The sequence below is a fragment of the Mustela erminea genome, chromosome 6 (genome assembly GCF_009829155.1).
Source record: "Mustela erminea isolate mMusErm1 chromosome 6, mMusErm1.Pri, whole genome shotgun sequence".
Classification (NCBI taxonomy): Eukaryota; Metazoa; Chordata; class Mammalia; order Carnivora; family Mustelidae; genus Mustela; species Mustela erminea.
In genome coordinates this window covers 22260348-22286202 of record NC_045619.1, presented here as the reverse complement: position 1 = coordinate 22286202, position 25855 = coordinate 22260348, and the positions used below count along the sequence as shown (strand labels likewise).

Genomic DNA, 25855 nt, shown 5'->3' with positions numbered 1-25855 from the left:
CTCGGCAGGGAGTCTGCTTCTCCCTTCGACCCTTCCCTCTCTCGTGCTCTCTCTCAAACAAATAAAATAAATAAATAAATAAATAAATAGATCTTTATTTTTTAAAGATCTATTTATTTATTTGAGAGAGGGGGTGCAGGGAGGGGCAGAAGGAGGAGAGAGAATCTCCAGCAGACTCCCTGCTGAGTGCAGAGCCTGAGGCAGGGCTTGATCCCACAACCTCAAGACCTGCACTGAGCTGAAATCGAGTCTTACACTTAACTGACTGAGCCATCCAGGTGCCCCAGAATAAAATATTTTTTAAAAATTCACCTTACCAGTAACAGGACAAATCAGCATTATGCGCCTTCTGGTTTGAGACTCTGAAAAAAAAAGGATCACTTCCATGATATTCCTACCTTAAATGTAAACTCTAGATCTAATCATGAGAAAACTCCAGAGAAATCCAAATTGTCTATCTTGTACTTCAAAATAAGTGTCTGATACTCTTCAGACATGGGTCTGAATGACAAAGGTAGGTAGAAAGCCTGTTCCCGATGGAAGAAGCTTAAAGAGACATGAAAATTACATGGAATGTCCCCTTGGACTGGATACTGGATTAGAAGAAAAAACATTTTTTGTTTGTTTTGATTTATTTTTTATAAGCTATAAGTGATGTTATTGGGAAATTTGGATATAGGATCTATGGATTGGATGGTAGTATTATACCAATGCTCATATCCTGATTTTTGATGGCTGTGATTTGTTTTTTAGGAAGTACACACTGAAGTATTACGGAGTAATGAGGCATCGTGTATTTTTTTTTTAAGATTTTATTTATTTATTTGACAGAGAGAGATCACAAGTAGGCAGAGAGGCAGGCAGACAGAGAGGAGGAAGCAGGCTCCCCGATGAACAGAGAGCCTGATGTGGGGATCGATTCCAGAACCCTGGGTTCATGACCTGAGCTGAAGGCAGAGGCTTTAACCCACTGAGCCACCCAAGCGCTCCGCAGCATCATGTATTTAACTTCACCCTCAACTGGTTCAGGAATAATATGTCTTTGCATGCATATAGGTATGCATGTATATTTCTGTGCATATTCATAATCTATATATCTATACATATCAGCATATTATTATGTGTATGTAGGAAAATGTTAACAATTGGGGAAACTGTGTGAAGGATATATAAAAGTTCTTTGTACTAGTCATGCATCTTTTCTGTAAAATTATTTCAAAATTTAAAAAAGTAAGCAAATACCCAAAGCCAGAAAATGTGAAGAATAAGATGTTGAGAATTTTTCCATAAATAATGAAAGTTAATCCCATGGGAGTGAAGGAGAGTCCTAGGAAGAGAATGTAAGAGAGGCCAAAGACAGAACTTTGGAAACAGTCACAGTATCCTAAACTGGGTGTTCAATAGATATTAGATAATTTTAAAATATAGCCTAGGGGCACATAGGTGACTCAGAAGAATCTGCCTTTGGCTCAGGTCATGATCTCAGGGCCCTGTGACGGAGCTGGAGTCAGACTCCCTGCTCATCATCTGCTTCTTCCTGCTCACCCTACCCCCTCACCACCTTATGATCCTCCTCCTCTCTCTCTCAAATCAAGAAATAAAATCTTATTTAAAAAAAAAAAAAAGGTAGCCTGCGGTGCCTGGTTGGCTCAGTAGGTTAAGCCTCTGCCTTCGGCTCAGGTCATGGTCTCAGGGTCCTGGGATCGAGCCCCACATTGGGCTCTCTGCTCAGTGGGGAGCCTGCTTCCCTCTCCTGTCTCTGCTTGCCTCTCTGCCTACTTGTGATCTCTCTCTGTCAAATGAATAAATAAAATCTTTAAAAAAAAAGGTAGCCTGGACTAATCTAGCCAATATATTGATTTTCAAAATTAGTGTACTAAGATACTTGTATTTTTCCTAGATGCATTTATGGTTGTTTTTATTTGTTTGGTTTTTGTTTTGTTTGTTTTGTTTTAAGTAGGCTCTTTGCTCAGTGTGGGGCTTTAACTCACCACCCTGAGATCAAGAGTTACCTGCTCTATCAGCTGAGCCAGCCAGACATCCCATATTTACATTTTTTTTTTTTAGATTTCACCTCTTGGGCGCCTGGGTGGCTCAGTGGGTTAAGCCGCTGCCTTCGGCTCAGGTATGATCTCAGGGTTCTGGGATCGAGTCCCACATCGCGCTCTCTGCTCAGCGGGGAGACTGCTTCCCTTCCTCTCTCTCTGCCTGCCTCTCTGCCTACTTGTACTCTCTGTCAAATAAGTAAATAAAATCTTTAAAAATAAAAAAATTAAAAAGAAAAAGATTTCACCTCTTATTTCAGAGAGAGACAGAGATAGTGACAGAGATAGTATGAGCAGAGAGGGCATAAGCAGGGAGGGGTGGGAGAAGCAGCCTCCCTGCTGAGCAGGGAGCCCCACATGGGGCTCGATCCCAGGACCCCGGGATCGTGAACTGAGCCGAAGGTAGACACTTAACCAACTGAGCCACCCAGGCGACCCCATATTTACGTATTTTAACAATCATGCTACCTTACATATTTTAAGTCAAAACATGCCTATTTAAAAACATGCCTTTTAAAATTACCCTTGAATCCATTATGTTAAGGCAAAAATCTCAAATGTTTCAACAATTCTTTAAAATAGATGTTACCTTTCCTTGTTTTTATATTTTAATTATATTTCTTAGAGTAAATAGTACTCCAAAAATCTTTAAGTTGTCTAGATTATTGTTACATTGAGCAGTTTCAATATATTTTGGCAAATGGGCAAGAAGGGAGGATGCTTTGATATTTCTTGAAAGATGAGACCTAACTGGGAGATTGTCGGAACAGAAAAACAATGAATACAAGTAGCCAGCAAACTGAAACATAGCAAATAAGAAGTTCTTAATGGTTAAGACTAAAGATTGTTGACGTAACTCAGAAGATTTGTTTATGTAATGAAAATTATGAAAGCAGTGATATATAAAGACAATTCAGGTTGGGTACAATTTGTTTGAAAGACAGTAGTGAGGGACGTCTCGGTGGCTTAGTCAGTTAAGTGCTTGCCTTTGGCACAGGTCATGATTCAGGGTCCTGGGATGGAGCTCTGCATTGGGCTCCCTGCTCCGCAGTGAGTCTGCTTGTCCTTCTCCCTCTGCCCCATCCACCCCTCCCCTTGTGCTCCTGTGAGCTCTCTCTCTCTCTAATAAATAAATAAAAATCTTAAAAGAAAAGACAGAAGTGATATTGGAACAAATAATGTTGTTCATGTGCAAGAACACAGTATAAGGAATCTTAGAATCCACTAATGTACAAACAACATACACCAATTTAGTTCCAAGAGTCATCACATTTCCAGGACACCTCGCTGGCTCGGTCAGAAGAACAATCGACTCATGATCTCAAGGTCATTAGTTTGAGCCACACATTGGCCGTAGAGATTACTAAAAACTAACTAACTAAATAAATAAATAAGTCAAAAAAAAATTTTTAAGAGTTATTACATTTCCATTTACACAGACTCCAGGTGTTTTATATTTTTTTAAATAAAAAATTGGTCCTTAGCTTCAGCCATACCACTTAAATAATGAAGCAAATAATACTGATTATTTATTTGTTTGTTTTTAAGACTTTTATTAATTTGAGAGAGAAAGAGAGCAAGTAAGCGAGTGTGTGAGCAGGGAAAGTGTGGGGTTGGGGGGTTGCGCAGAGAGAGGGACAAGCGCACTCTTCTCTGAGACCCTGAGTGCGGAGCCCCCACGCAGGGCTGGGGAACCTGAAATCATGACCTGAGCTGAAATCAAGAGTTGACTGCTTAACCAACTGAGCCACCCAGGCACCATTATTTATTTATTTTTAATAATACTGATTTTTTAAAAGATTGTATTTATTTATTTATTTATTTATTTATTTGACAGACAGAGAGATCACAAGTAGGCAGAGAGGCAGGCAGAGAGGGAGGAGGAAGCAGGCTCCCCACTGAGTGAAGAGCCTGATGCGGTCGGGGCTTGATCCCAGAACCCTGGGATCATGAGCTGAGCTAAAGGCAGAGGCTTTAACCCACTGAGCCACCCAGGTACCCCTTCTTTTTCTTTTTTTTAAAAGAAGAATATATTTTTTAAAAGTTCTGTTTATTTATTTGACAGAGAAGAAGAGAGAGTGAGCACAAGCAGGGGGAGCAGCAGACAGAGGGAGAGGGAGAAGCTGGTTTCCCACTGAGCAGGGGGTCTGACGCAGGGCTCTATCGCCAGGACCCAGGGATCATGAACTGAGCTGAAGACAGATGCTTAACAGACTGAGCCCCTAGGTGCCCCTAAATATTTTTCAAATTGGCATTCTTTTTTTTTTTTTTTTAAGATTTTATTTATTTATTTGACAGAGATCGCAGGTAGGCAGAGAAGCAGGCAGAGAGAGAGAGGAGGAAGCGGGCTCCCCACTGAGCAGAGAGCCCGATGCGGGGCTCGATCCCAGGACCCTGAGATCATGACCTGAGCCGAAGGCAGAGGCTTAACCCACTGAGCCACCCAGACGCCCCTCAAATTGGCATTCTTAATATCAAAAGAAAAATATGTTTCTTTTCCACCTGTTTTAAAACAGCACAAATTATAGAAAATTTGAGGAATTGCTTGTGTTAGTAGGTTAATTATAATTGTGTAGCAATCAACAATATTCACTTTCTTTCAGAAGAATAAAGTCAGTTAATTCTACTGACATTTGAAGTTACTGCTGTTTAAAGAATGCATTTGATTCCCTAAAGCAACTACTTCCCAAATGACTATCTTTCAAGTTTAGAGATATAATAGTAGAATTCAAGAATTTTCCCTGAAATTTCATGACGTATGCAAATTTTAATTTCATTTAGGATTGCCTGCAATTGCACTGTATTCATGTGTGAGTAGGCCCCTCAGTTACCTACAGCAAAAATATCATGAGTGACATGAGGTTTGAATCACAACAAATTACAATACATTTTGTCTCATAATGACCCAGGGCATAAACAGAAACTTAGGTAGACTCTATCCTACATCTCTAAGGCTGAATAGAACTAATAAAGCCTCATCCCTTCATTTATATTCATTACTTCTCATATTTGCTATTTGGGGGGATATATATATATATTTCTCCCTACAATTTCCTGTATGGTTACCAAGTCTGTGGCTGTGTCCACCTTTGAGCAGCTGATATTCCCTGTCGCCCTTTATACTTAAGCAGTTGCCCCATCTTGTATGGAGTACTGATGGCACACACCACAGCCTTGCACCTTGTTCTTGCAGGTGTAATAACAATGTGATCAGTCAGTTGGAAGCAAGTCAGATCAGCCGGGATTCCGTTCTAGTAAACTGAGCACTTTCACATCCATGGCGAGCCAGGTAATTCAGGATGTCGTCTCATTTTCTAGATAGGAAACTTGTGTCAGACTCGTTCTGTGGGCTCCTGCTTTGAATTCCTTATATCATTGGTTCCTAAACCTGACTATTTACAGGAATCACCCGGGGATCTTTAAAAAATGGTAGATTCCAGGACTCCTCATCAAACTTAGTAAGCAGAATCTTTTGCCGCCTCAGAACATCTGTGTCTAAAAAGCTCTCCAGGTGCTTTGATGAGAAGCCATTTTTGGGAACTTCTAACTTGTGATGATGACCAGACTCATTTAAAAGCTGTCCAGTGGGGCTCCTGGGTAGCTCAATTGGTTAAAGTGTCTGGATCTTGGTTTCAGTTCAGATTGCAATCTCAGAGTCGTGAGATCGAGCCCTGCATTAGGCTCCCTGCTCAGTGGAGAGCCTACTTCTTCCTCTCCCTCTGACCCTGCTTGTGTGCCCTCTCTTTCTCTGTCAAATAAATAAATAAAATCTTAAAAAATAAATAAAAAGGCTGTCCAAGTGGTGGATTATAGCCAAGCAGTGACTAAAGTTGCCATCTACGTGTGCACCTTCTATGTGGACTCTGTCTCTGCCATATCTAGGTATGCCTCTCCTCTGAGCCAAACCATATTTTATGCTTTTAGTTGCAGAAAGAAGGAAATGTCGAAACATCAAGATATGAAGACCGGGTAAAAGCAGTCACCTGATTGATTTCCTATAAAATACAATATCCCCAAATAGGCAGATCTAACTTAGAAATTTTCATCCCCCTGCACAAAAATGCATAACTTCAAGAGTTTGAACTGGGGTCCCAGAGCTCTTGGGGTGCACTTAGGGTGCACTTTGTACTCTTAGGATACACTTTGGTAAAGGGAATGCCCCTAGTCTTATAGCCAAGGTACTCTAGGCCACCTATGATACCCTTCCAAAGAAGGATGGGGATGGTTTGACCTTTTAAAACTTTTTCCAGAATGGAAATTACAGGTGAAGTCCATTTTATTTTATTTCAGATAGAAAAAGACAAATCTCTCCCTAGTCTCTTTAAGGAGACACGAAAACAAGATTTCTAATAAAAAAAGACAGTAACTGGGGCGCCTGAGGGGCTCAGTCGGTTGGGCAGCTGCCTTCGGCTCAGGTCATGATCCCGGAGTCCTGGGATCGAGCCCCGCATCGGGCTCTCTGTTCAGTGGAGAGCCTGTTTCTCACTCACCCTCTCCCTCTGCCTGCCGCTCTGCCTACTTGTGCTCTCTCTATGTCTCTGTCAAATAAATAAAGAAAGAAAATCCTTTGGGGAAAAAAAAAAGACAGTAACTAAGGTGCTAGAGGGTGCTACCCTTTTTTTCTCAAGGAAGATATGAAAAGGGACTTTCGTCTACCTTGCATAATTTGTCACAGCCCTCCATTAGATGGCTGTGGTAGGACTTATTTTGGTTTTTTTTGTGTGACTTCCCCATGACAGGCAGGATCCTCAAATCTATCAGTGCCACCTTGACCTCTGGCTCTAGGTTTACAAGGGCCTTTAGGAAAGTTCCACTTGAATGTCCTTTCTCTATCTAGCATCTCAAATTCTCTTTATCTCTCAGATATGCTTCTGTGTTGAGACTGGCCACAAGGGAAATTTGTGCAAGATTTCAAAGGCAGAAGTGAAGCCCTCACGCTCTGAAGGTCAGTGTGAGCTGTGAGGTGCTGGGGCAGCTCATGCGCACGGATGCTGATCTGCTGCCTAACCTGGGAGTGGGACAGCGGCCGCGTTTGGAGCTCTTTCAGCAACTCCAGGACCTTCAGTTTCTCTGAGTCCTGGGCCAGATGGGTGTGCAGCACCTTGGATCCTAGGAGCACGTGCAGCATGGCTCCTGCCGGCACATGCATTATTGAGATTGTAGGTGTCAAGAGACAGATGCACAGTCTAGTTTATCCTCATGCGATCCAGTTGGTCTTTGTGGATTCCGCTTTGTCCCTGTTCATCCTCACTTCATGTCCAGCTTTCCCAACTGACTCTAAGCTCTATTGATTTACAGAAATTTCAGGTCAAACCCTAGACACAGAGGCAACCTCTTCTCCAGGTCCTACAGTAGTCCATTTGGGCTTTCTGCTCAGCAGGGAGCCTGTTTCCTCCTCTCTCTCTGCCTGCGTCTCAGCCTACTTGTGGTCTCTGTCTGTCAAATGAATAAAAAATCTTAAAAAAAAACCGACTTATTCCCTAAAATAAACTTCTTATTTCATAAGGCTCATAGCACTGGTCAAATTCTGATCCAGACAATGGTACTGGAAGTGATTCCAGAAGAACTAAAACTTAAGAATGGGTTCCATGAATCTGTTCCAGGTTATTTCATCTAGTTGGATTTAAAGGCACTGACCACCAGCTGTCAATGACAAAGGTGACACTGGTTATCCATGGCATGCGTTAGCAAAAAACAGTTTCTTAAATCATCACCTATGGACACCTGTAATCAAGTACCTAAAGAAGATAAGGCTGGGGCACCTGGGTGGCTCAGTGGGTTAAAGTCTCTGCCTTCAGGTCAGGTCATGATCCTAGGGTCCTGGGATGGAGCCCCGCATCTGGCTCTCTGCTCAGTGGGGAGCCTGCTTCTTTTTCTCTCTCTGCCTACTTGTGATCTCTCTGTCAAATAAATAAAATCTTAAAAAAAATAAAGAAGATAAGGCTTTGGGTAACCACTTGGATACTTTAAAAAAAAAATTTAAACGAAAACAATGAGTATAATGGAGTTGGTTGGTTTATACTAATTATACTGGATAAGTGGGGGAAAGGAAATGATGAACTTAGGGATTTAAATGTTCAGTTCAAGGGCGCCTGGGTGGCTCAGTGGGTTAAGCTGCTGCCTTCGGCTCAGGTCATGATCTCAGGGTCCTGGGATCGAGTCCCGCATCGGGCTCTCTGCTCAGCAGGGAGCCTGCTTCCTCCTCTCTCTCTCTCTGCCTACTTGTAATCTCTCTCTGTCAAATAAATAAATAAAATCTTTAAAAAAAAATAAAAAAAATAAATGTTCAGTTCAAGATAAAGGATCAGAAATCTTGTGTAAAAAAAAAAGAGAGAGAGAGAGAGAGAAGAAAAAGAAATCCTATGATTGTCTTCCTACATTTGCAACGTTGTACTTTCTAAAAGCCAAATCCAAAATCTAATCCTGATTTAAAATGCAATTGAATTTCCAATCTTGAAGGTCTCGTGTTAAAATTAATTTTTGTTTTTGTTTTTGAGCAGCAGTGAGATCCTGAATATTAGCATGGGAATGGGAATCTATGGTCAGATTGATGAGACTGGGATCATGAACTTCTAAATTCTGCTGAGGCCTCTTTTGCTAATATTAATGGCCTTTCCTCCCTTGCATGAGGAGCTTAGTCTCTCCTTGCATGTAAAATCTGTATTGGCTTCTCCGGGGGTAGTTAGTTGCCTTGTAGGGTCTGCTGATCCTCCTCAAGACCTATTATCAATGCCTTCCATGGCTTCTATACCCAATGCAGGAGATCCTAGAAGGCAAGATAAATAATGTGCATGATTTTTATTGACAGAAACCTGGGCAACATGTATGGGGATGGAGACAGAATGTGGGGTTAGGTGCATGGTAGTCATCCTCTAGGATGGCCCAGTGATCCACACCACCTTACCCACATTGTCTCTGGATTGGTCTCTGTGATCAATAAAATACAGAAGTGATAGCTTCTGAGATTAGATTATAAAGGGCACTACAGCTTCTCTCCTGGCTGCTATCTGTCTTTCCTAAATGACTCACTCTGGGAAAGCTGTGCCATGAGCAACTCTATGGAGAGTCCATTTGATAAGGAACTGGAATGTCCTGCCAGTGGCCAAGTTAGTGAGCCTGGAAACACATCTTCCAGCCCCGGAGACCACAGTTCCAACCAGCAGCTTGACCACAACCCCATGACACACCCTGAGCCAGGCCATCCAGTTGAGCCTCTCCCAGATTCCTGACCCTCAGAAAATGTGAGATAATAATTGTTTGTTGTTTTATACCCTTAAATTTTGGGATGATTTGATAAGTAGTGGTAATTAAAATAAAACATAAGGAATATAATGGTAGATCAAACCAAATTTATTGATCTGGGTACCACTAACAGTGTCTCAATCCATTGTTCTAGCTCAAATTGCTGAGAAGGTCTCTAACAGTTCGGCTGAAATTTGAACTCAGTAGTGGCTCATATTGAATGAAACTACAATACGAGACTTGGTATACTATATAGCAAAGGTATACTATATAGGAAAGTATTTTTTAAAATTGTTTTTTAAGTAGGCTCCTTGCGCAAGATGGGGTTCAGACTCACAAACCTGACATCAAGACTCATACGCTCTAACAACTGAGTCAGCCAGGTGCCGCCTGGATAGGAAATTATTGACAAGGACACTCTCCTCTTTTTTCTTTTTCCTAAGATTTTATTTTTTTTTTAAAGATTTTATTTACTTATTTGACAGACAGAGATCACAAGTAGGCAGAGAGGCAGGCAGAGAGAGAGGAAGGGAAGCAGGCTCCCTGCTGAGCAGAGAGCCCGATGCGGGACTTGATCCTAGGACCCTGGGATCATGACCTGAGCCGAAGGCAGAGGCTTTAACCCACTGAGCCACCCAGGTACCCCCTAAGATTTTATTTTTGAATATCTCCATACCCAATGTGGGGCTTGAACTCCCAGCCCCAAGATCAAGAGTGGCATGCTCCACCGACTGAGCCAACCAGGCGTGCGAAACAAGAGTCCTGCCTTGACCAAACCTTAGTTAGCCTCCTTGAACCCTTTTCAACCCTTTCAACATGTCCTTGAACATGTCCTCCAAGAGCCCACCTGTAGCAAGAATTCTGTCAAAAAAACTTGCCCTTTGCAACAAACATGGTTGGAGCTGGAGAGAAAAATGCTAAGTGAAATAATTCAGTCAGAGAAAAGTTCCTTCCATATCCTTCCACATCATTCCACTCACTCATGTGGAATTTAAGAAACAAAACAAGTGGGGTGCCTGGGTGGCTCAGTGGGTTAAGCCTCTGCCTTCAGCTCAGGTCATGATCTCAGGGTCCTGGGATGGAGCCCCGCATCGGGCTCTCTGCTCAGCAGGGAGGCTGCTTTCCCCTCTCTCTCTCTGCCTGCCTCTCTGCCTACTTATGATCTCTCTCTCTCTGTCAAAAAAAGGAAAAGAAAAGAAACAAAACAAGTGAACAAAGAAAAAAAAGAGAGAGAGAGAGAGACAAACTGAGAAACCGACTCTTAACATCAGAGAACAAACTGATAGTTACCAGAGGGAAGGTGTGTGGTAGGGATGGGTGAAATAGCGGATGGAGATTAAAGAGTATACTTATCATGATGAAAAAAATAATAATAAAATAGGAAAAAAAAAGAATTCTATCTACTTAGCTTAACAAAAAACCTCCTCACCTTGATATCTTTTTTTTAAATTTGATATAGAGATAGCATGAGTGGGGGTGGGGGAAGGAAAGAGGGGCAGAGGGAGAGGGAGAAGCAGGATCATGAACCCAGGGTCCTGGGGAATCAAGTCCCGAGCCGAAGGCAGACGTTTCATGACTGAGCCACTCAGGTGTCCCTTGATATCTAGTTTATTTACTTATTCTTTTAGTAATCTCTACACCCAACTTGGGGATTGAACTCACAACCCTGAGATCTAGAATCACATGTTCCACTAACTGAGCCAGCCAGGCACCCTCCCCAGCCTTGATATCTGATTACCCTCAATACCTTATCAAATTCCTCATTCCCCAAGTAATATCTGATTACCTTGGACTGCCTTCAGCAAGAATCCTGTTAGGTCAAGTTAGCAAGAATTACCCTACCCTCTTAGTAACTTACTGACCACTGACCCTCTCCCCAACTCTGCCTAAAATCCCCACATTTAGATATTGTCTCAATGCATTCTCATAAACTTTGCAAGATAGATGTTACTCCCATGCAGGACCAGTTACGTAATTTGTAATTTCGGTGGAAAATGAAAAATGCAAGACCTCTTGTTCGTTATTATTAAGAATTCCGAAATGGTGACAGCAGAGCATCAAATCTAGCACAGGCCCTTTATAGTTGTACAAGCCCATGGGGCTACCCCTGCTGTCATCTTACATTAAGAAACAGGTTCATAGAGATCTAGTGAATTCCCAAGGTTACTTTGTCCAGAGCCAGGGCTATGTCAGAGCCAGAGTTCTAATAGGAGTTTGAACACTACTAAACTTTCCCCAATTAAACTAGGTCCTTTTGTGTTGAACTGAATCTAATGAAAAATTTCCAAATTTATTGAACACACAAAATGTGCAGCCACTTTCATACTAGTTCAACCATATACCCCCAGGTAGTGTTAAAATGCATTTACTGTATTTTTTGGTACGTCATATAAACCATTCTGATGAAACTCCAAGCTGTCTTGTCTAAAGAGTCCTTGCACATTTTCTTTTAAAATACTCTCCTGTGGTCTAACGGCAGATGTAGCCTTGTCTATGTGTAATACTGCAGTAACATTCTAACTGCAACACCAAAATAAAGTATCATCATACATTTGGGGTTTTTTTTTCCTCCTTCTGTTCAAGTGACTACTATACTGGGACTCATTTAAACGTAAAAAAACTGAACCCCGACGTCAAGGAAAGACGCTTGAAGGTGAAGGGACAAAAGAAGAGGTCACGAGCACAAAACCCACGCCACTCAAAAACCCGGCTCGGAATGCGCGCGTGCGCAGAACGAATCCTCCTGCGCAGAAGCCGGGCCGGAAGGGCTGGGGCGGACGGGGGCGGGGATAGGGTTGCTAGGAGAACGCGATGACGCTACGGCCTCGGCGCCCTTTTCCGCCAATGGGTGCCGCTTGCTGCGGTGACACGTAGTGTGCGTCACGGTGACGACACGCGAAGGGCACAGATCTAAGGGTCGGGAGGACGTTCGGCCTCTGTGAGCCGCAGCCTTTCCCAGGGAGCGGTTGTGTGTTCGCCATCTTAGGAAGTGAGTGTGCCAGGCCTTGCCCCCGGTGGGTTCGGGGAACGGAGCCCCTCTGAGGAGCCGCTTAGGCTGTAGGCCTGGCCGATCTCCTTGAAGGAGGCCGCCATGACCTCCTCAAGGGCGCGGAGGCGGGAGGAGCCCGTGTCGGGGTTCTAGGGTGCCCGTGACTTTGGCGGCCTGAGGGGCTCCTTTACCTTTCCTCCGACCGCTGCTCTCTTCCCTTAGGAAGATGTTCTCGTCCGTGGCGCATCTGGCGCGGGCGAACCCCTTCAACGCGCCCCACCTGCAGCTGGTACACGATGGCCTCACGGGCCACCGCAGCAGCCCCGCGGGGCCCCCGGGCCCGCCCCGACGTTCCCGCAATCTGGCAGCAGCCGCTGTGGAAGGTGAGCTTAGACCCTGCCCCTATATGGTCGTTATGTGCCCTCGTGATCCACTCGGCCACTTAGTGGCCTGGCGGACAGAGGAGGAGAACGCACCTGGCTTTCTGCACCACAGGACGGGGCCTAGTTGCTTGCCCTAGGGTGTCAGCCCTTTTCACTCTAGGCCGTGTGTCCGATCCTTGGCCCTCCCTCAAGGGCGTGGAAGGGCCCAGGCACAGTTCCCTCTGTGACCTCCACGTCCTCGGGAGAGTAAAGAGGCGGTGACTAGCTCCTTATCCTCTCTGCCGTGAGACCGCTTGGTCAGTGGACTTAAGTGTTGGGTAAAGTCTCCTTCCTAGCCACTGGCCACCTGCAGTTCTTTCTGTTACTTAATTTGGCTTTAATTTTCTTCTTCTTCTTTTTTTTTTTTTTTTTCTTTAAGGATTTTATTTATTCATTTGACAGCGATCACAAGTTGACAGACAGAGATCACAAGTAGGCAGAGGCAGGCAGAGAGAGAGGGGGAGGCAGGCTTCCCGCCCAGCAGAGAGCCCGATGCGGGGCTCGATCCTAGGACTCCGGGATCACGACCTGAGCCGAAGGCAGAGGCTCTAACCCACTGAACCACCCAGGGACCCCGGCTTTAATTTTCTTCTTAAAAATACTCCTTTCTCAAGTATTCCTGAAGTCTAGTGTTTGCTGAAAGGAGATATATGAGATAATTGGGTCTCTTGTTTTAATGTAATTGGTAAAGGAGGGGACAGAAGCCCCAGATAAGCTATAAAAAGGAGATAAATAATTGGAAGGGATCCCTTTAGTCTTCCCTTTCAGGAGTCTTTTCGTTTAGGCTCAACTTGAACTTAATTGTTAATGTTTTAAGTCCCAGTGGAGTGTATGGACAGAGAAGCCTGAAAACCAGATTGTCGGAATTTGTGTAAATGTTATCTAAATTGTGTAAAACCTAAAGTTTTCAAATCATTTATGTGTTTCTGTTATGTCTTTAGCGTGGGTAAAAAAATGCTTACACGATAATGTAGTAAATGTACTTGACTTTAGGAGTTTATCTAATTTTATGCTTAACCATGAATCCGTAAGTGGGGATGGTATTGATTAGTGACTGGGGTACACTTAGAAGTTTGCAACCTTTTACTTGTCTAGTGCTCTTCTGGGGTTTGGTTTGTATTCTGAAGTGTGTATTTATCAGCAGTTAATAATACAAAATTTGGTTTTAATTCGAAGAGCTATTAACGTTGTCAAAGACTTTTTAGTATGGCCGAATAAGAGCTGGTGTCTCAGAACCTTCATAATCTAAATGATTCTTCAATTTTGGCAGTAAATGTCTTGTTACTTAAAACTAGATGGAAAATCATCTTTCAGCTTAATTGTAAACAGTGGCCAAAGCTGTACATTTGTGATAGTACTATTTCACAGGGAATTATAGGTCTCTTTCATTCCGGGGCCTTAGTCATCTCTGAAGAAATACTTACTTGATTTTTTTTTCAATCAAACAGAGCAGTATAGCTGTGACTATGGATCTGGCAGATTCTTTATCCTTTGTGGACTTGGAGGAATTATTAGCTGTGGCACAACACATACAGCATTGGTTCCTCTAGATCTGGTTAAATGCAGAATGCAGGTTTGTTTTGCATGTTGGATTGAAAGCATATTGTTGAAGCATGGCTTTTAAAGTTGTACAACATAGACATCTACTAACAAGCTGTGTGGAAACCTAATTATCCAGGAGGTAAGTTGATAACCAGTAACATGAGTTTTATATTAAAATGCATGGTGTGTCTTGTCTTACTACAGAGTACAGTTGCGAATATGGCTCCATGAAGTTTTATGCACTGTGTGGCTTTGGTGGGGTCTTAAGTTGTGGTCTGACACACACTGCTGTCGTTCCTCTGGATTTAGTGAAATGCCGAATGCAGGTTTGTATTTAGATGGCAATACTGAATGTATCTTTCATGTGTGACTTAATTCCAAATAATTTTAAAAAGACTTCACAAATGAGAAAATTTGAAGACATAACAACTGCTAGAAACTTTGGTAGGAAACCAAACCCAAATTTTCTTGACTCGTGATCTTTATTTTAGTTAGTGTTTTAAATTGAAGAAAATGGCTCTCTCAAAAATGAGAGTGTAGGCACATTTTGGATCTCAAACCCTGGCTATAAATGGTATTTTGCTGCTGTGCTTAGTTCTGACTAGAGTCCTTCTTCAGGGCCTACTGGTTCTTTATGCTCTCAAATAGTCATTTTACAAGCAGTTGCTTATTACAGTAGGTTATCTGTAGTGTATTTTTGAAGTAACTTCATTTCTTTTATTTTTCTGATAGGATCAGGTTAGAACATTAATGAAGATTAGAAAAAATACTCTTCTTCACTGTCTTAGTTCTAAAATTTTGTAGGCATAGCTTTTTGTACATTTATTTACATAAGTTTTTTTATGATTTAGAATATCTTAATTAGGATTACTGAAACAAAAATAATCAACATCAAAAATTTATTTGTCCCAAACAGGATTAGAAGTCTTCTTATCTAAAAGAGAGGAAGGTGAAATAAAGGAAGGTGAAATGTTAGCAGGGAGAGGAAGGTGATGTATACCAGCTCTTGTAGTACTGGCAGATACAGTGAAATTAAGATTTTTTTTTTCTTTTCCATTAGTTAATAGAATGGATGTGAAATACACCTTCACTAAGATGTATGCATGTCTCTTGAAGTGAATTTAGGTCAAAAGACCAATTCTTATGTTGATTTACTTTTTAAATTTGTGTTTAAATTGCCTTAAGTTCATGAAACTTTATAATTAAACTTCTTAATGGGCTAGCATATGTCAGGGATATAGACTTTTCTCTTAGGCAATAAGCTTTAAAACTAATTTTTAAAAAGTGGTAGAGTTGGATGGTGAAAAATTTTGAGTTTTATCATGTATTTTTCTAGGAATTCTGCCTCAACTAACCTCCAAGACTTAAGTCTGACTGAAAGAAAGCTAGACCTTCATATACAAAGTTAAATTTACAAAGATGATTGTAGATCCTAGGTTGATATGCAGTGAATTTGTGGCTACCCACCTTTTGTGCAGTTACTGGTTTATTTTAGAACCAAAGGAAAAACTAGTAATAGTAAAATAAATATTTATGAGAAATGATAGCTGTTTGGTACATAGAACTAATTTTTTTCTTCTTGTTTTAAATACAGGTGGACCCCCAGAAGTACAAGGGCATATTTAATGGATTCTCAGTTACACTGAAAGAGGATGGCGTTCGTGGTTTGGCTAAAGGATGGGCTCCAACTTTCATTGGCTACTCAATGCAGGGGCTCTGCAAGTTTGGCTTTTATGAAGTTTTCAAAGTATTGTATAGCAACATGCTTGGGGAGGTATGTAATTTTAACTTAGAAATGGACAGTCCTAAGTTTTAACTTAAATTGTAAAACCAAAAAAGGATCTTTTTTTGGTCTGTATTATACTCTGATGGTTTCCAGGTAAGTTGGATTTTGAGTTTTTTTAAAGAGAAAGGATCTGGGATTCCTCTGTACTTCCAGGGCCAACTATACTTGGCACCTAGACATTCAAAAAATAATTCACATTGTATTGTGGTTGATAAGATTATGGAGAGGATATACATTCAGTCTCATGTGTGTTGTTTGTGGACCATAACGATAAACACTGTTAGGTTGTCTGAAATGTACTGTTTCCTAGAACTGTCCCCTAATTGAAATTGAAAACAGCCGATGTAATAGCGATACATGTTCCATCTTATGTTTTTCAATTTAGGAGAACACCTATCTCTGGCGCACATCACTATATTTGGCTTCTTCTGCCAGTGCTGAATTCTTTGCTGACATTGCCCTGGCTCCTATGGAAGCTGCTAAGGTTCGAATTCAAACCCAGCCAGGTTATGCCAACACTTTGAGGGATGCAGCTCCCAAAATGTATAAGGAAGAAGGCTTAAAAGCGTAAGTGAACATTTGTCTATAGAGTTATAGAATAAAAATACTCATTTAAGGGAACTGCATTTGTTAGCATTAAACCTACTGGACTTTTTTTTTTTTTTTTTTTTTTTTAAGGCTATTACGTTAATGTCCATATTTACCTTTTATATAGAACATAAACTCCAGGGACGCCTGGGTGGCTCAGTTGGTTAAGCAGCTGCCTTCAGCTCAGGTCATGATCCCAGCGTCCTGGGATCGAGTCCCACATCGGGCTCCTTGCTTGGCAGGGAGCCTGCTTCTCCCTCTGACCCTGCCTGCCACTCTGTCTGCCTGTGCTCGCTCTCATTCTCTCTCTCTCTCTCTGACAAATAAATAAAATAAATAAAATCTTTAAAATAAAATAAAATAAAATTAAAAAAGAACATAAACTCCAGGGACAGGGATAAGTTGATTCATGGTTTAAGCCTTGCATTAAAGACTTTTTGTAATGAACCGTTTGTCAGTCTGCATATGACTTGATATTATTAACTTTTGGGAAGGGCTTGTTAGAATTCTTGTCATTGGGGGGTGTTTGGGTGACTCAGTTGTTAAGCATCTGCCTTAGGCTCTGGTCATGATCCCAGAGTCCTGGGATCGAGCCCTGCATCTGGCTCCCTGTTCAGTAGGAAGCCTGCTTTTCCCTCTCCCACTGCCCCTGCTTGTTTTATTCCCTCTCTCACTGTGTCTCTCTCTGTCAATTAAATAAATAGAATCTTTTTTAAAAAAAGGCTTATCATCTGTGTTCACAGCTAAGAATTTGCATATAGTCTGGCTACAACATGCTTCCTTAGATCCACCTTTGTGGATGCCAATCTTGAACTGAGTTCTACTTGTAAACATCTTGTTTCTTGTAGTTCCAGTCAGAGAAACATCCAGCAACTTTTTTGGTTGTATAGTCAAAGGTGCTTGAGTCATTGGCATGTGAGATAAATATACCTGCATGTTAGTCTTAGGTTCTGATAGAAATGACATGCAATTATGCTGCCATTTTTTGCTATCAGGACTCGGCTGGTGTGCGGACACGTCTGTTAATGAGAATCTCTGCTAGGTGATTAAATGCAACTGAGTAAAATAAGTCTCCTGGTTTCCTAGATTCTACAAGGGCGTTGCTCCTCTCTGGATGAGACAGATACCATACACCATGATGAAATTTGCCTGCTTTGAACGTACTGTTGAAGCATTGTACAAGTTTGTGGTTCCCAAGCCCCGAAGTGAATGTTCAAAGGCAGAGCAACTGGTTGTAACATTTGTGGCAGGTTACATAGGTATGAGTTATTTACAGCATGTTTGTCTGAAATTAAGGACAAGTAACCATTTCTGTTATTGGCCCCTATTGGGGGGAAAAATATTCCAAAGAAGTTATCTTCCCATAGCATTTTTTGTGCCTTTTTAAGATTCATAAATGCTTGTTAATTAGTTTCTGAAAGAATTATTTTCAGGTTTGGGGGATATATTGATTGTATTGCTGTACCCTTTTTTTTAGGTCTAGTTTCTCTACATTTTTAATACAAAGGAATGGTAATTAAAATGTGGATATAAAAACTTGAAGGATTGTTATTACATAGGATAGACTGCTATATAACTTTGTCAGTCTCTAAATCTGATTGTTTTTAAGAACTAAAAATTAGGAAAAGGTTATTGGTTGTAATACGAATTTTTTAAATTAATCCCACGTGGGACTGTTTATGTTGACTTTTTTCAGCTGGAGTGTTCTGTGCAATTGTTTCTCACCCTGCTGATTCTGTGGTATCTGTGTTGAATAAGGAGAAAGGTAGCAGTGCTTCTCAAGTCCTTCAGAGACTTGGATTTAAAGGTAGGATTCCACCACCACCACCACCCCCGCCCCCAAAGAGTAACACTTGAGTATGCTCCATTTTTCATTCATGTTTCATATTTCCTCCAGGTGTATGGAAGGGACTCTTTGCCCGTATCATCATGATTGGCACTCTGACTGCACTACAGTGGTTCATCTATGACTCTGTGAAGGTCTACTTCAGGCTCCCTCGCCCTCCTCCACCTGAAATGCCAGAGTCTCTGAAGAAGAAGCTTGGGTTAACTCAGTAGAATGATCAAAGCAAATGTGGACTGAATCTGCTTGTTGATCAGTGTTGAGGAAAGTACAAGAGGAACTTTTATATATTTGACAGTGTAGGAAATTGTCTATTCCTGGTATAATTACTGTAGTACTCCTGCCAAAGGCGAGAGTTTCAGACCCACTGTTGAAATAAACCCAACTGTTCATGATTTGTCTGTGGTTCAGTGGTTATTTTTAAAAATAGTTTTTAAAGATTTAACCCTAAAATGGAAGGAATTAAGTATAAGTTAAAATCTTAAGGAAAAAATGCAAATGGTTCAGTACTACTTACACTCCCTAAAAATAAATCTACCTGAATTTTCAAAAACTTGATATAGTTGTAGTTAAATTGAAATACGGATAAATATGTTCGGTTTTATTTTGACAAGTTAATTTCAGCATGTATTCAAATTTTGCAACATGTACTATAATTTTTATAAATCCCAGTGAGTTTGCTAATCCTCATTTGTAAAAGAAAACCTTTTTTTCTAGGGGTACCTGGCTGGCTCAGCTGGAATGTGCAACTCTTGATCTCAGGGTTATCTGTTGGAGTCCTACACTGTGTAGAGATTACTTAAATAAACTTTAAAATTAAATTGAAAAAATACGTAAATTAGGCTGGGTGTTAAAAAGATAGCTATTTTTTTTAAAGATTTTATTTATTTATTTGACAGACAGAGATCACAAGTAAGCAGAGAGGCAGGCAGAGAGAAAGGGAGAAGCAGGCTCCCCGCTGAGCAGAGAGCCCAATGCAGGGCTCGATCCCTGGACCCTGAGATCATGACGTGAGCTGAAGGCAGAGGCTTTAACCCACTGAGCCACCCAGGTGCCCCAAAAAGATAGTTATTTAAATGTTTTCTTTTGTTTGTTGTTTGTTTTAAGTAATCTGAAACCAGTGTGAGACTTGACTGTATAAGCCTGAGGTCAAGGGTCACATACTCTACTGACAGATCCAGTTGCCCCTAGAATGATAGTTTTTAAAAGGACCAAAGCAGGGGCGCCTGGGTGGCTCAGTGGGTTAAAGCCTCTGCTTTCGGCTCAGGTCATCGTCTCAGGGGCCTGGGATCGAGCCCTGCGGGCTCTCTGCTCAGCAGGGAGCCTGCTTCCTCCTCTCTCTCTGCCTGCTTCTCTGCCTACTTGTGATCTGTCTGTCAAATAAATAAATAAAATCTTTAAAAAATATATATTAAAAAAAAAAAGGACCAAAGCACTTTAAGCCACTTAAAAAAAAAAAAGATTTTACTTATTTGAGATGGAGAATGAGAGGGGAGAAGATTAGAGGGAGGAGACTCCCTGCTGAGCAAGGATTCCCTATGTGGGACTCCATCCTGGGACTCCAGGATCACGACTTGAACTGAGGGCAGTCGCTTAACCAACTGAGCCTCGCAAGTGCCTGCTAAAACCACCTTAGGCAGCAATTATCCTCAGATCTGACTTTCTAAACGACAAAAAATACAGCATAAAATCACCTAGAAATTAAGCCACTGTCAGTTTTCTCCTGTGTTTGATTACAAAATGTGAAAACTAATCAGTAATAATTATTCAAATCTGATTACATTTGACCTGAGGTCTTCAGGTATCTGGATTGGGTTGGCAATCCCTGTAAAAGTATAAAAATGGGGGTGCCTGGGTGGCTCAGTGGATTAAGCCTCTGCCTTCAGCTTAGGGTCCTGGAATCAAGCCCTGCATAGGGCTCTGCTCAGCCAGGAGCCTGCCTCCTCCGCCCCCTCCCCTGCCTGCCTTTCTGGCCTACTTGTGATCTCTGTTAAATAAATCTTTATATAGATAGGGACTTGGGGAAAAAACTTTGGAAGAAGTCTGAGGGAGAGAAATGTTTTTATTAACTAACCCGTGTTGTAAGGCCAGTGAATAAAATTTTAGGAACCAGATACATTCAGTTACATGTTAACTTCTCTCTGTCATCACTTCATTTTAAGATTACAAACTTGTGTGTATTGCAGAGAGAAAGGAAGGGTTGTGGGTGCAGTTAAGCCACATTTTAAAGGTACAGCTCTAGTATGAGCCCACGTAAGTGATGGCTATGGTAACTGGCATCACCAGTGTGCATTAGCATTGCTGTGTAACAAACCAACTGAAATCTAATGGCTTGAGACAATCTCAGATCAGGAATTCAGCATCTCTGCTGGATCTTTCTCTGGGTCTCACGAAGTTACAGTCTGATAGCTCTGAGGTCCTTTATAAAGGTTTTCACACGAGGCACCTGGCTGGCTCCTTAGAGCATGCAACTCTTGATCTCAGGGTTGTGAGTTCAAGACCCACATTAGATGTAGAACTTACTTTAAAAAAAAAAAAAAAGGCTTTCACCCGTATGGGCTAGGGAGATACTCCAAGGATCTCCCTGTTAGTGGGTCAGGCTTTTTCTAAAGATCTGCAGCATGGTGGCCTCAGGGCAGTTGGATTTATTTCTGGACTTTGAGGCAGAGCCAGGCAGAAGCTGGGTTTTTTTTTTAGGACTTAGATGTGGAAGTCATATCAACCCTTCCACTATACTCTCTCAGCATCAGGTATCTCAGAAGACTCAATCCCAGCGTGAGGTGAAAGGAACATAATCCTGCTGGGAGAAGTGTCAGTTATGTAAGAAGAACGTGTAGGAATGGAAATAAATGTATATTAAGCCAATCCAAAGGTGGACTGGATTTGAAAAAGTGATACACAGTTCCGCCAGCTTTCACTGTAAGAGATTTCCACTGCTAACTTTGTTTTATTTTCAAGGACGGTAGATTTTATTTGTGGGTATTGATAAGTATATGGTATTCATTGTCAAGAGTCTGCTATCTGTAGTTAGAGGTAATTTCAAGGCTATTTCTGAGAGAAAATCATTTCAGCCTAGATATTCAAGAAAATGCTCACTCAAAATTTTGTGTATTCCCATTTTACATTTTAAAATTTATTCATACTAAAGGTTCTAATGTCATTTTAAATACCTCTTTTTTTTTTTTTAAGGGTTTTATTTATGTATTTACTTGGCAGAGAGAAACACAGTGAGAGAGGGAATACAAGCAGGGGGAGTGCGAGTGAGTGGGAGAAGCAGGCTTCCCATTGACTAGTGAGCCTGATGCGGGACTTGATCCCAGAAACCTGGGATCATGACCTGAGCCAGAGGCAGCCGCTTAACGACTGAGCCACCCAGGTGCCCTACAATGTCATTTTAATAACACTTTTTTCACATTTGGTTTAAAAAAAAAAGTCAATTCCATAAAGCAGAACCCAGTGGAATGAGTGTATTTGATTAGTATAATTAATTACATTGTAACACTAGGACATGATAGAAGTGCATAGTCTTTTCCAGGAGAGTCAAAAATTATTCAAACTTTAACAACAATTAAAATGGAGAAAGCCTGAGTTTTGCTAAGTTACAAATACCTTGTGATGTATACAACAGAAGAACTTAAAGTTGAACCAAACCTTCATTGTGTGAAAGCTTGAAATTTTGACCATGTTTTAAAATGAGTATAACATTTTGTGATACCATTCTTGGGACACAGGATAGAAAAATATCCACACTTCATGAAGTTTGGTACATAGTTTTGCTGCTAAATTTAGGAGCTACCAACTGTTTCTTTAGCATAAGAAATAGAAATAGTTGACTGTTTAACAACTTGGGGGTGGGGGTGGAAGTTAGGGGTGCTGATCCCTTTTCTTCCCTGCAAACCACCAAATACCAGCATTGATACAGTTTATGAATCTTTTAGTTATTAATATATGACTTGAGTTTCCTAGAAAAACACTAACGTCTGCATGTGTGCCATGCATGCAACAGTCACTTAATAGAGGCTAGCTATACTGAATGAAAGTCTAGGGGATATGTCTCCTGCACAAGATATAATTCCCACCTAATACTGTGATTTTGATGTACAAGTCAGCTAGCTTGCTTTGTGGAATGCAGTGTATGCAAGATTTGAAGATGAAGTATAATTCATTTAAGGAGCAAAATCTACTACTTCAAGCCATGATGTTAACGCAGGGCTATATGAATCAAGATTAAAACCATTTCTAAGAAATTAACTTGAACATTTGATGTGCCCAAGGTTGTTATTTGTGAATAAGCAATTATTTACTGATTCTATTGGCTGTACAGTGGTTAGACTTTTTTTTTTTTAAGATTTTATTTATTTATTTGACAGAGATCACAAGTAGGCAGAGAGAGGCAGAGAGAGAGGGGGAAGCAGGCTCCCTGTCAAGCAGAGAGCCCGATGTGGGCCTCGATCCCAGGACCCTGAGATCATGACCCGAGCCGAAGGCAGAGGCCTTAACCTGCTGAGCCACTCAGGCGCCCCTAGACTTTATTTTTAAAAGATCATATTTGTGAGAGCACAAGAAGGGAGTAGCAGGCAGAGGAAGAAGCAGGCTCCTTGCTGAATAAGGAGCCCAATGTGGGACTCCATCTCAGGACCCTGGGATCATGATCCAAGGCAAAGGCAGATACTTAACCGACTGAGTCATCCCCAGTGGTTAGGCTTTAGATGATATTAAAGCAGGGAAATTGCAGAGAAAGATTAAGATGACTTACCCATAAGAGACCATGCCTAGTATTGAAGTGATTATGTCTTCTACTGTTAGGAAACAGACCAAAACTTACCATTCTCCTGTATTTGCCACAAAAGCTATCTGACCTGAAGATAAGAACATGACTGTAAGCCTAGGGTCATTCCAGATTGATTTCAAGCCTCCTTCAAGAAAGTCCTTCTCAGCCTGGCTCCCAAATTACTGACAGACTGGTGAGTCATTATTTCAATAATAATAGAACTAGCACCAAATAAGATAAGTACTTCATTTATTTGGTTCTGATAGAAACAAATATTCCTCATAAATGAATTTTCAGATAGCTAAATTTGTATTTTAAAGTGCTGAAGAAAATTTTTTAAAAGATTTTATTTTTTTGACAGAGAGAGACACAGCGAGAGAGGGAACAAAAGCAGGGGGAGTAGGAGAGGAAGAAGCAGGCTTTCCGCTGAGCAGAGAGCCCAATGTACGATGGATCTCAGGACCCTGGGATGGTGACCTGGGCTGAAGGGAGACACTTAACAACAGAGTCATCCAGGTGCCCCTGAAAATTTTTTTAAAAACACGTCTAAAATATTGTGTCTTATTAAAATGATTACATGGAATATAATTTACATTTCATTTGATATAATTATGAACGTCAGATACCGTACAAAGATGTGCTATGGTGATACTTCCTCTGTGGGGTATAGCTCTACAAAAGCATAGTCCCTTACTATATAACTTTTGTTGTATTAGTTAATGGCCTTGCCCTTTATATGCAAAGACAATTTGGATATGTTAATGGTAATATTCACAGCAGTCCTTCCTGTAAGGCACATGTTATTGTCCTTACTTATAGTTAAAATTAAAGTTCATATGCACTAAATTTATAGTTAAAATTAAAGTTCATATGCACTAAATTTTTCTGAGGCCACAGAATTCTGTGGTGACAGAGCCACGATTGGACCCCAGATATCTCTGATTTCAAAAATCTCATGTTGTTTCTACCATTTTAAATTGGACATAAATCAGAAACAGCTAGTCATGCAGTACCTGGGTGGCTCAGTCATTAAGTGTCTGCCTTTGGCTCAGGTCATGATCCCAGCGTCCTGGGATTGAGCCCCACATCAGGTTCCCTGCTCTGAGGGACACCTGCTTCTCCCTCTCCCGCTTGTATTCCCTCTCTCACTGTCTCTCTCTCTCTCTCTCTGTGTCAAATAAATAAATAAAATCTTAAAAAAAAAAAAAAAAGGCTGGTCGCTTTAAAGTTTTCTGGAATGGCTCATCCCAGAGCCTTGGGCTTTTTGTCATGGAAGTTAGCTACTTACTCTCACATGTTCTGTGCATCTGGATACCCTTCATGCTAGGCATAGGAAACTGGGACTAATGTGTGTGTTTTTTTAAGGATCATTGTACTTTATTTTACAACTTATTGAAGAATATTTGATGTGGAATAATTTATACATATTCAAAAAATTTTGATACATGTACATACCTGTGAAACCACCATCATAAGCAAGATAGTAAATACCCTTCACCCCTCGAGATTTCTTTGTACCTCTTTATAATCTGTACCTCTTGCCATCCCTAGGCAACCACTCATCTATTTTCTTTTTTTTTTTAAGGTTTTATTTATTTATTTGACAGAGCGAGATCATAAGTAGGCAGAGAGGCAGGCAGAGAGAGAGAGAGGAGGAAGGAGGCTCCCTGCCAAGCAGAGAGCCTGATGCGGGACTCGATCCCAGGACCCTGAGATCATGACCTGAGCCGAAGGCAGAGGCTTAACCCACTGAGCCACCCAGGCACCCCACTCATCTATTTTCTGCCTTTATAGTTTGCATTTTCTAGAATTTCATATACATAGAATTATATAATGCTATTTTAAATGTTAGAACTTCCTTCTCTGCTTAGGCTGTTCTAGTCACATCATCACCACAGGAGTTGTTTTGCTTTAGGGGTCTCCATCTGAGGCTTGGCAAGCCCCCTGCAATTTACAATGCCTCTTCCTCAAACCCTGCTCTGTTTTAGGTCATCTTTACCTATTTCCTCAAGCCATAAAAGACCCAGGAAGGCTTACATGATTCTTTTCTCTTTCTCTTTTCTCTTCCTCTAAATGGATAGTGAATGCTATGGCCCTGATCCTGATGGGCATCTCTCTAGTTAGGGCTCCAACCATACGTACTATGCTCCCTGGTAGTCCACAAGGTTAAATGGTGTTCAGATCCTGCCCCATCAGATTTCCCAGTGGTAGACGGCAGATCCTGCATATCCCCACTTGTCTGAATATATGTGTGTGTGTGTAAGAGTGTGTATCAGAGGAATGCATAGGGTTCTTGCTATATAAAATTGCAAGTGTAAGTTTTAGCATATTTTTTTTGAAAAATCAGCTGCTCAACCCTTTAAAATATTTTGTTTTTACTGTTAAGAATAGAATCTGTTAACCTTAAAAATAAAAGAACCAGTTATTTCACCAGCAAAATGGATTTATTCAGGAATAACAGAGAATTGCAATTCAGGACATGCAAGCTATGGCAAAACCATAGGCAAGCCCAGAGAACAAAGAGAGGAATGCTTTTTCATAGAGGAAAAGGGGCAGTTGGGAGGGGCTGTTCTAAACAAAATGTCCATTGCAGTGAACTGAGAGTTGCAGTGTGGTGGCTTCTCATT

The 25855-nt window shown here is 41.2% G+C and overlaps 1 protein-coding gene and 1 non-coding gene across 3 annotated transcripts; both read left to right on the top strand.

The window, feature by feature from the left end:
* Positions 1-12143: 12143 nt before the first annotated feature.
* Positions 12144-18854, top strand: SLC25A3 (solute carrier family 25 member 3). 2 transcript variants are annotated; one of them, XM_032346694.1, is made up of 8 exons: positions 12144-12276; positions 12499-12659; positions 14445-14566; positions 15835-16014; positions 16412-16593; positions 17701-17873; positions 18311-18421; positions 18512-18854. In XM_032346694.1, the coding sequence occupies exons 2-8, from the start codon at positions 12503-12505 to the stop codon at positions 18670-18672; spliced, it is 1086 nt and encodes a 361-aa protein (XP_032202585.1). In that variant the 5' UTR covers positions 12144-12276; positions 12499-12502; the 3' UTR covers positions 18673-18854. The 2 variants fall into 2 exon arrangements, with proteins under 2 accessions (XP_032202585.1, XP_032202584.1); XM_032346693.1 differs by lacking the exon at positions 14445-14566 and adding an exon at positions 14147-14271.
* Positions 17385-17632, top strand: LOC116594634. Its single transcript, XR_004287342.1, has one exon. It is a non-coding gene; the product is annotated as a small nucleolar RNA SNORA53 (small nucleolar RNA).
* Positions 18855-25855: the final 7001 nt, after the last annotated feature.

Bases quoted from the DNA above. Each gene is read 5' to 3' on its own strand.
- SLC25A3 (XM_032346693.1), top strand. From the start codon at position 12,503: ATGTTCTCGTCCGTGGCGCATCTGGCGCGGGCGAACCCCTTCAACGCG. The intron at 14,272-15,834 runs GTTTGTTTTGCA...TTTTAAATACAG, and splicing joins TGGTTAAATGCAGAATGCAG to GTGGACCCCCAGAAGTACAA. The intron at 18,422-18,511 runs GTAGGATTCCAC...TATTTCCTCCAG, and splicing joins TCAGAGACTTGGATTTAAAG to GTGTATGGAAGGGACTCTTT.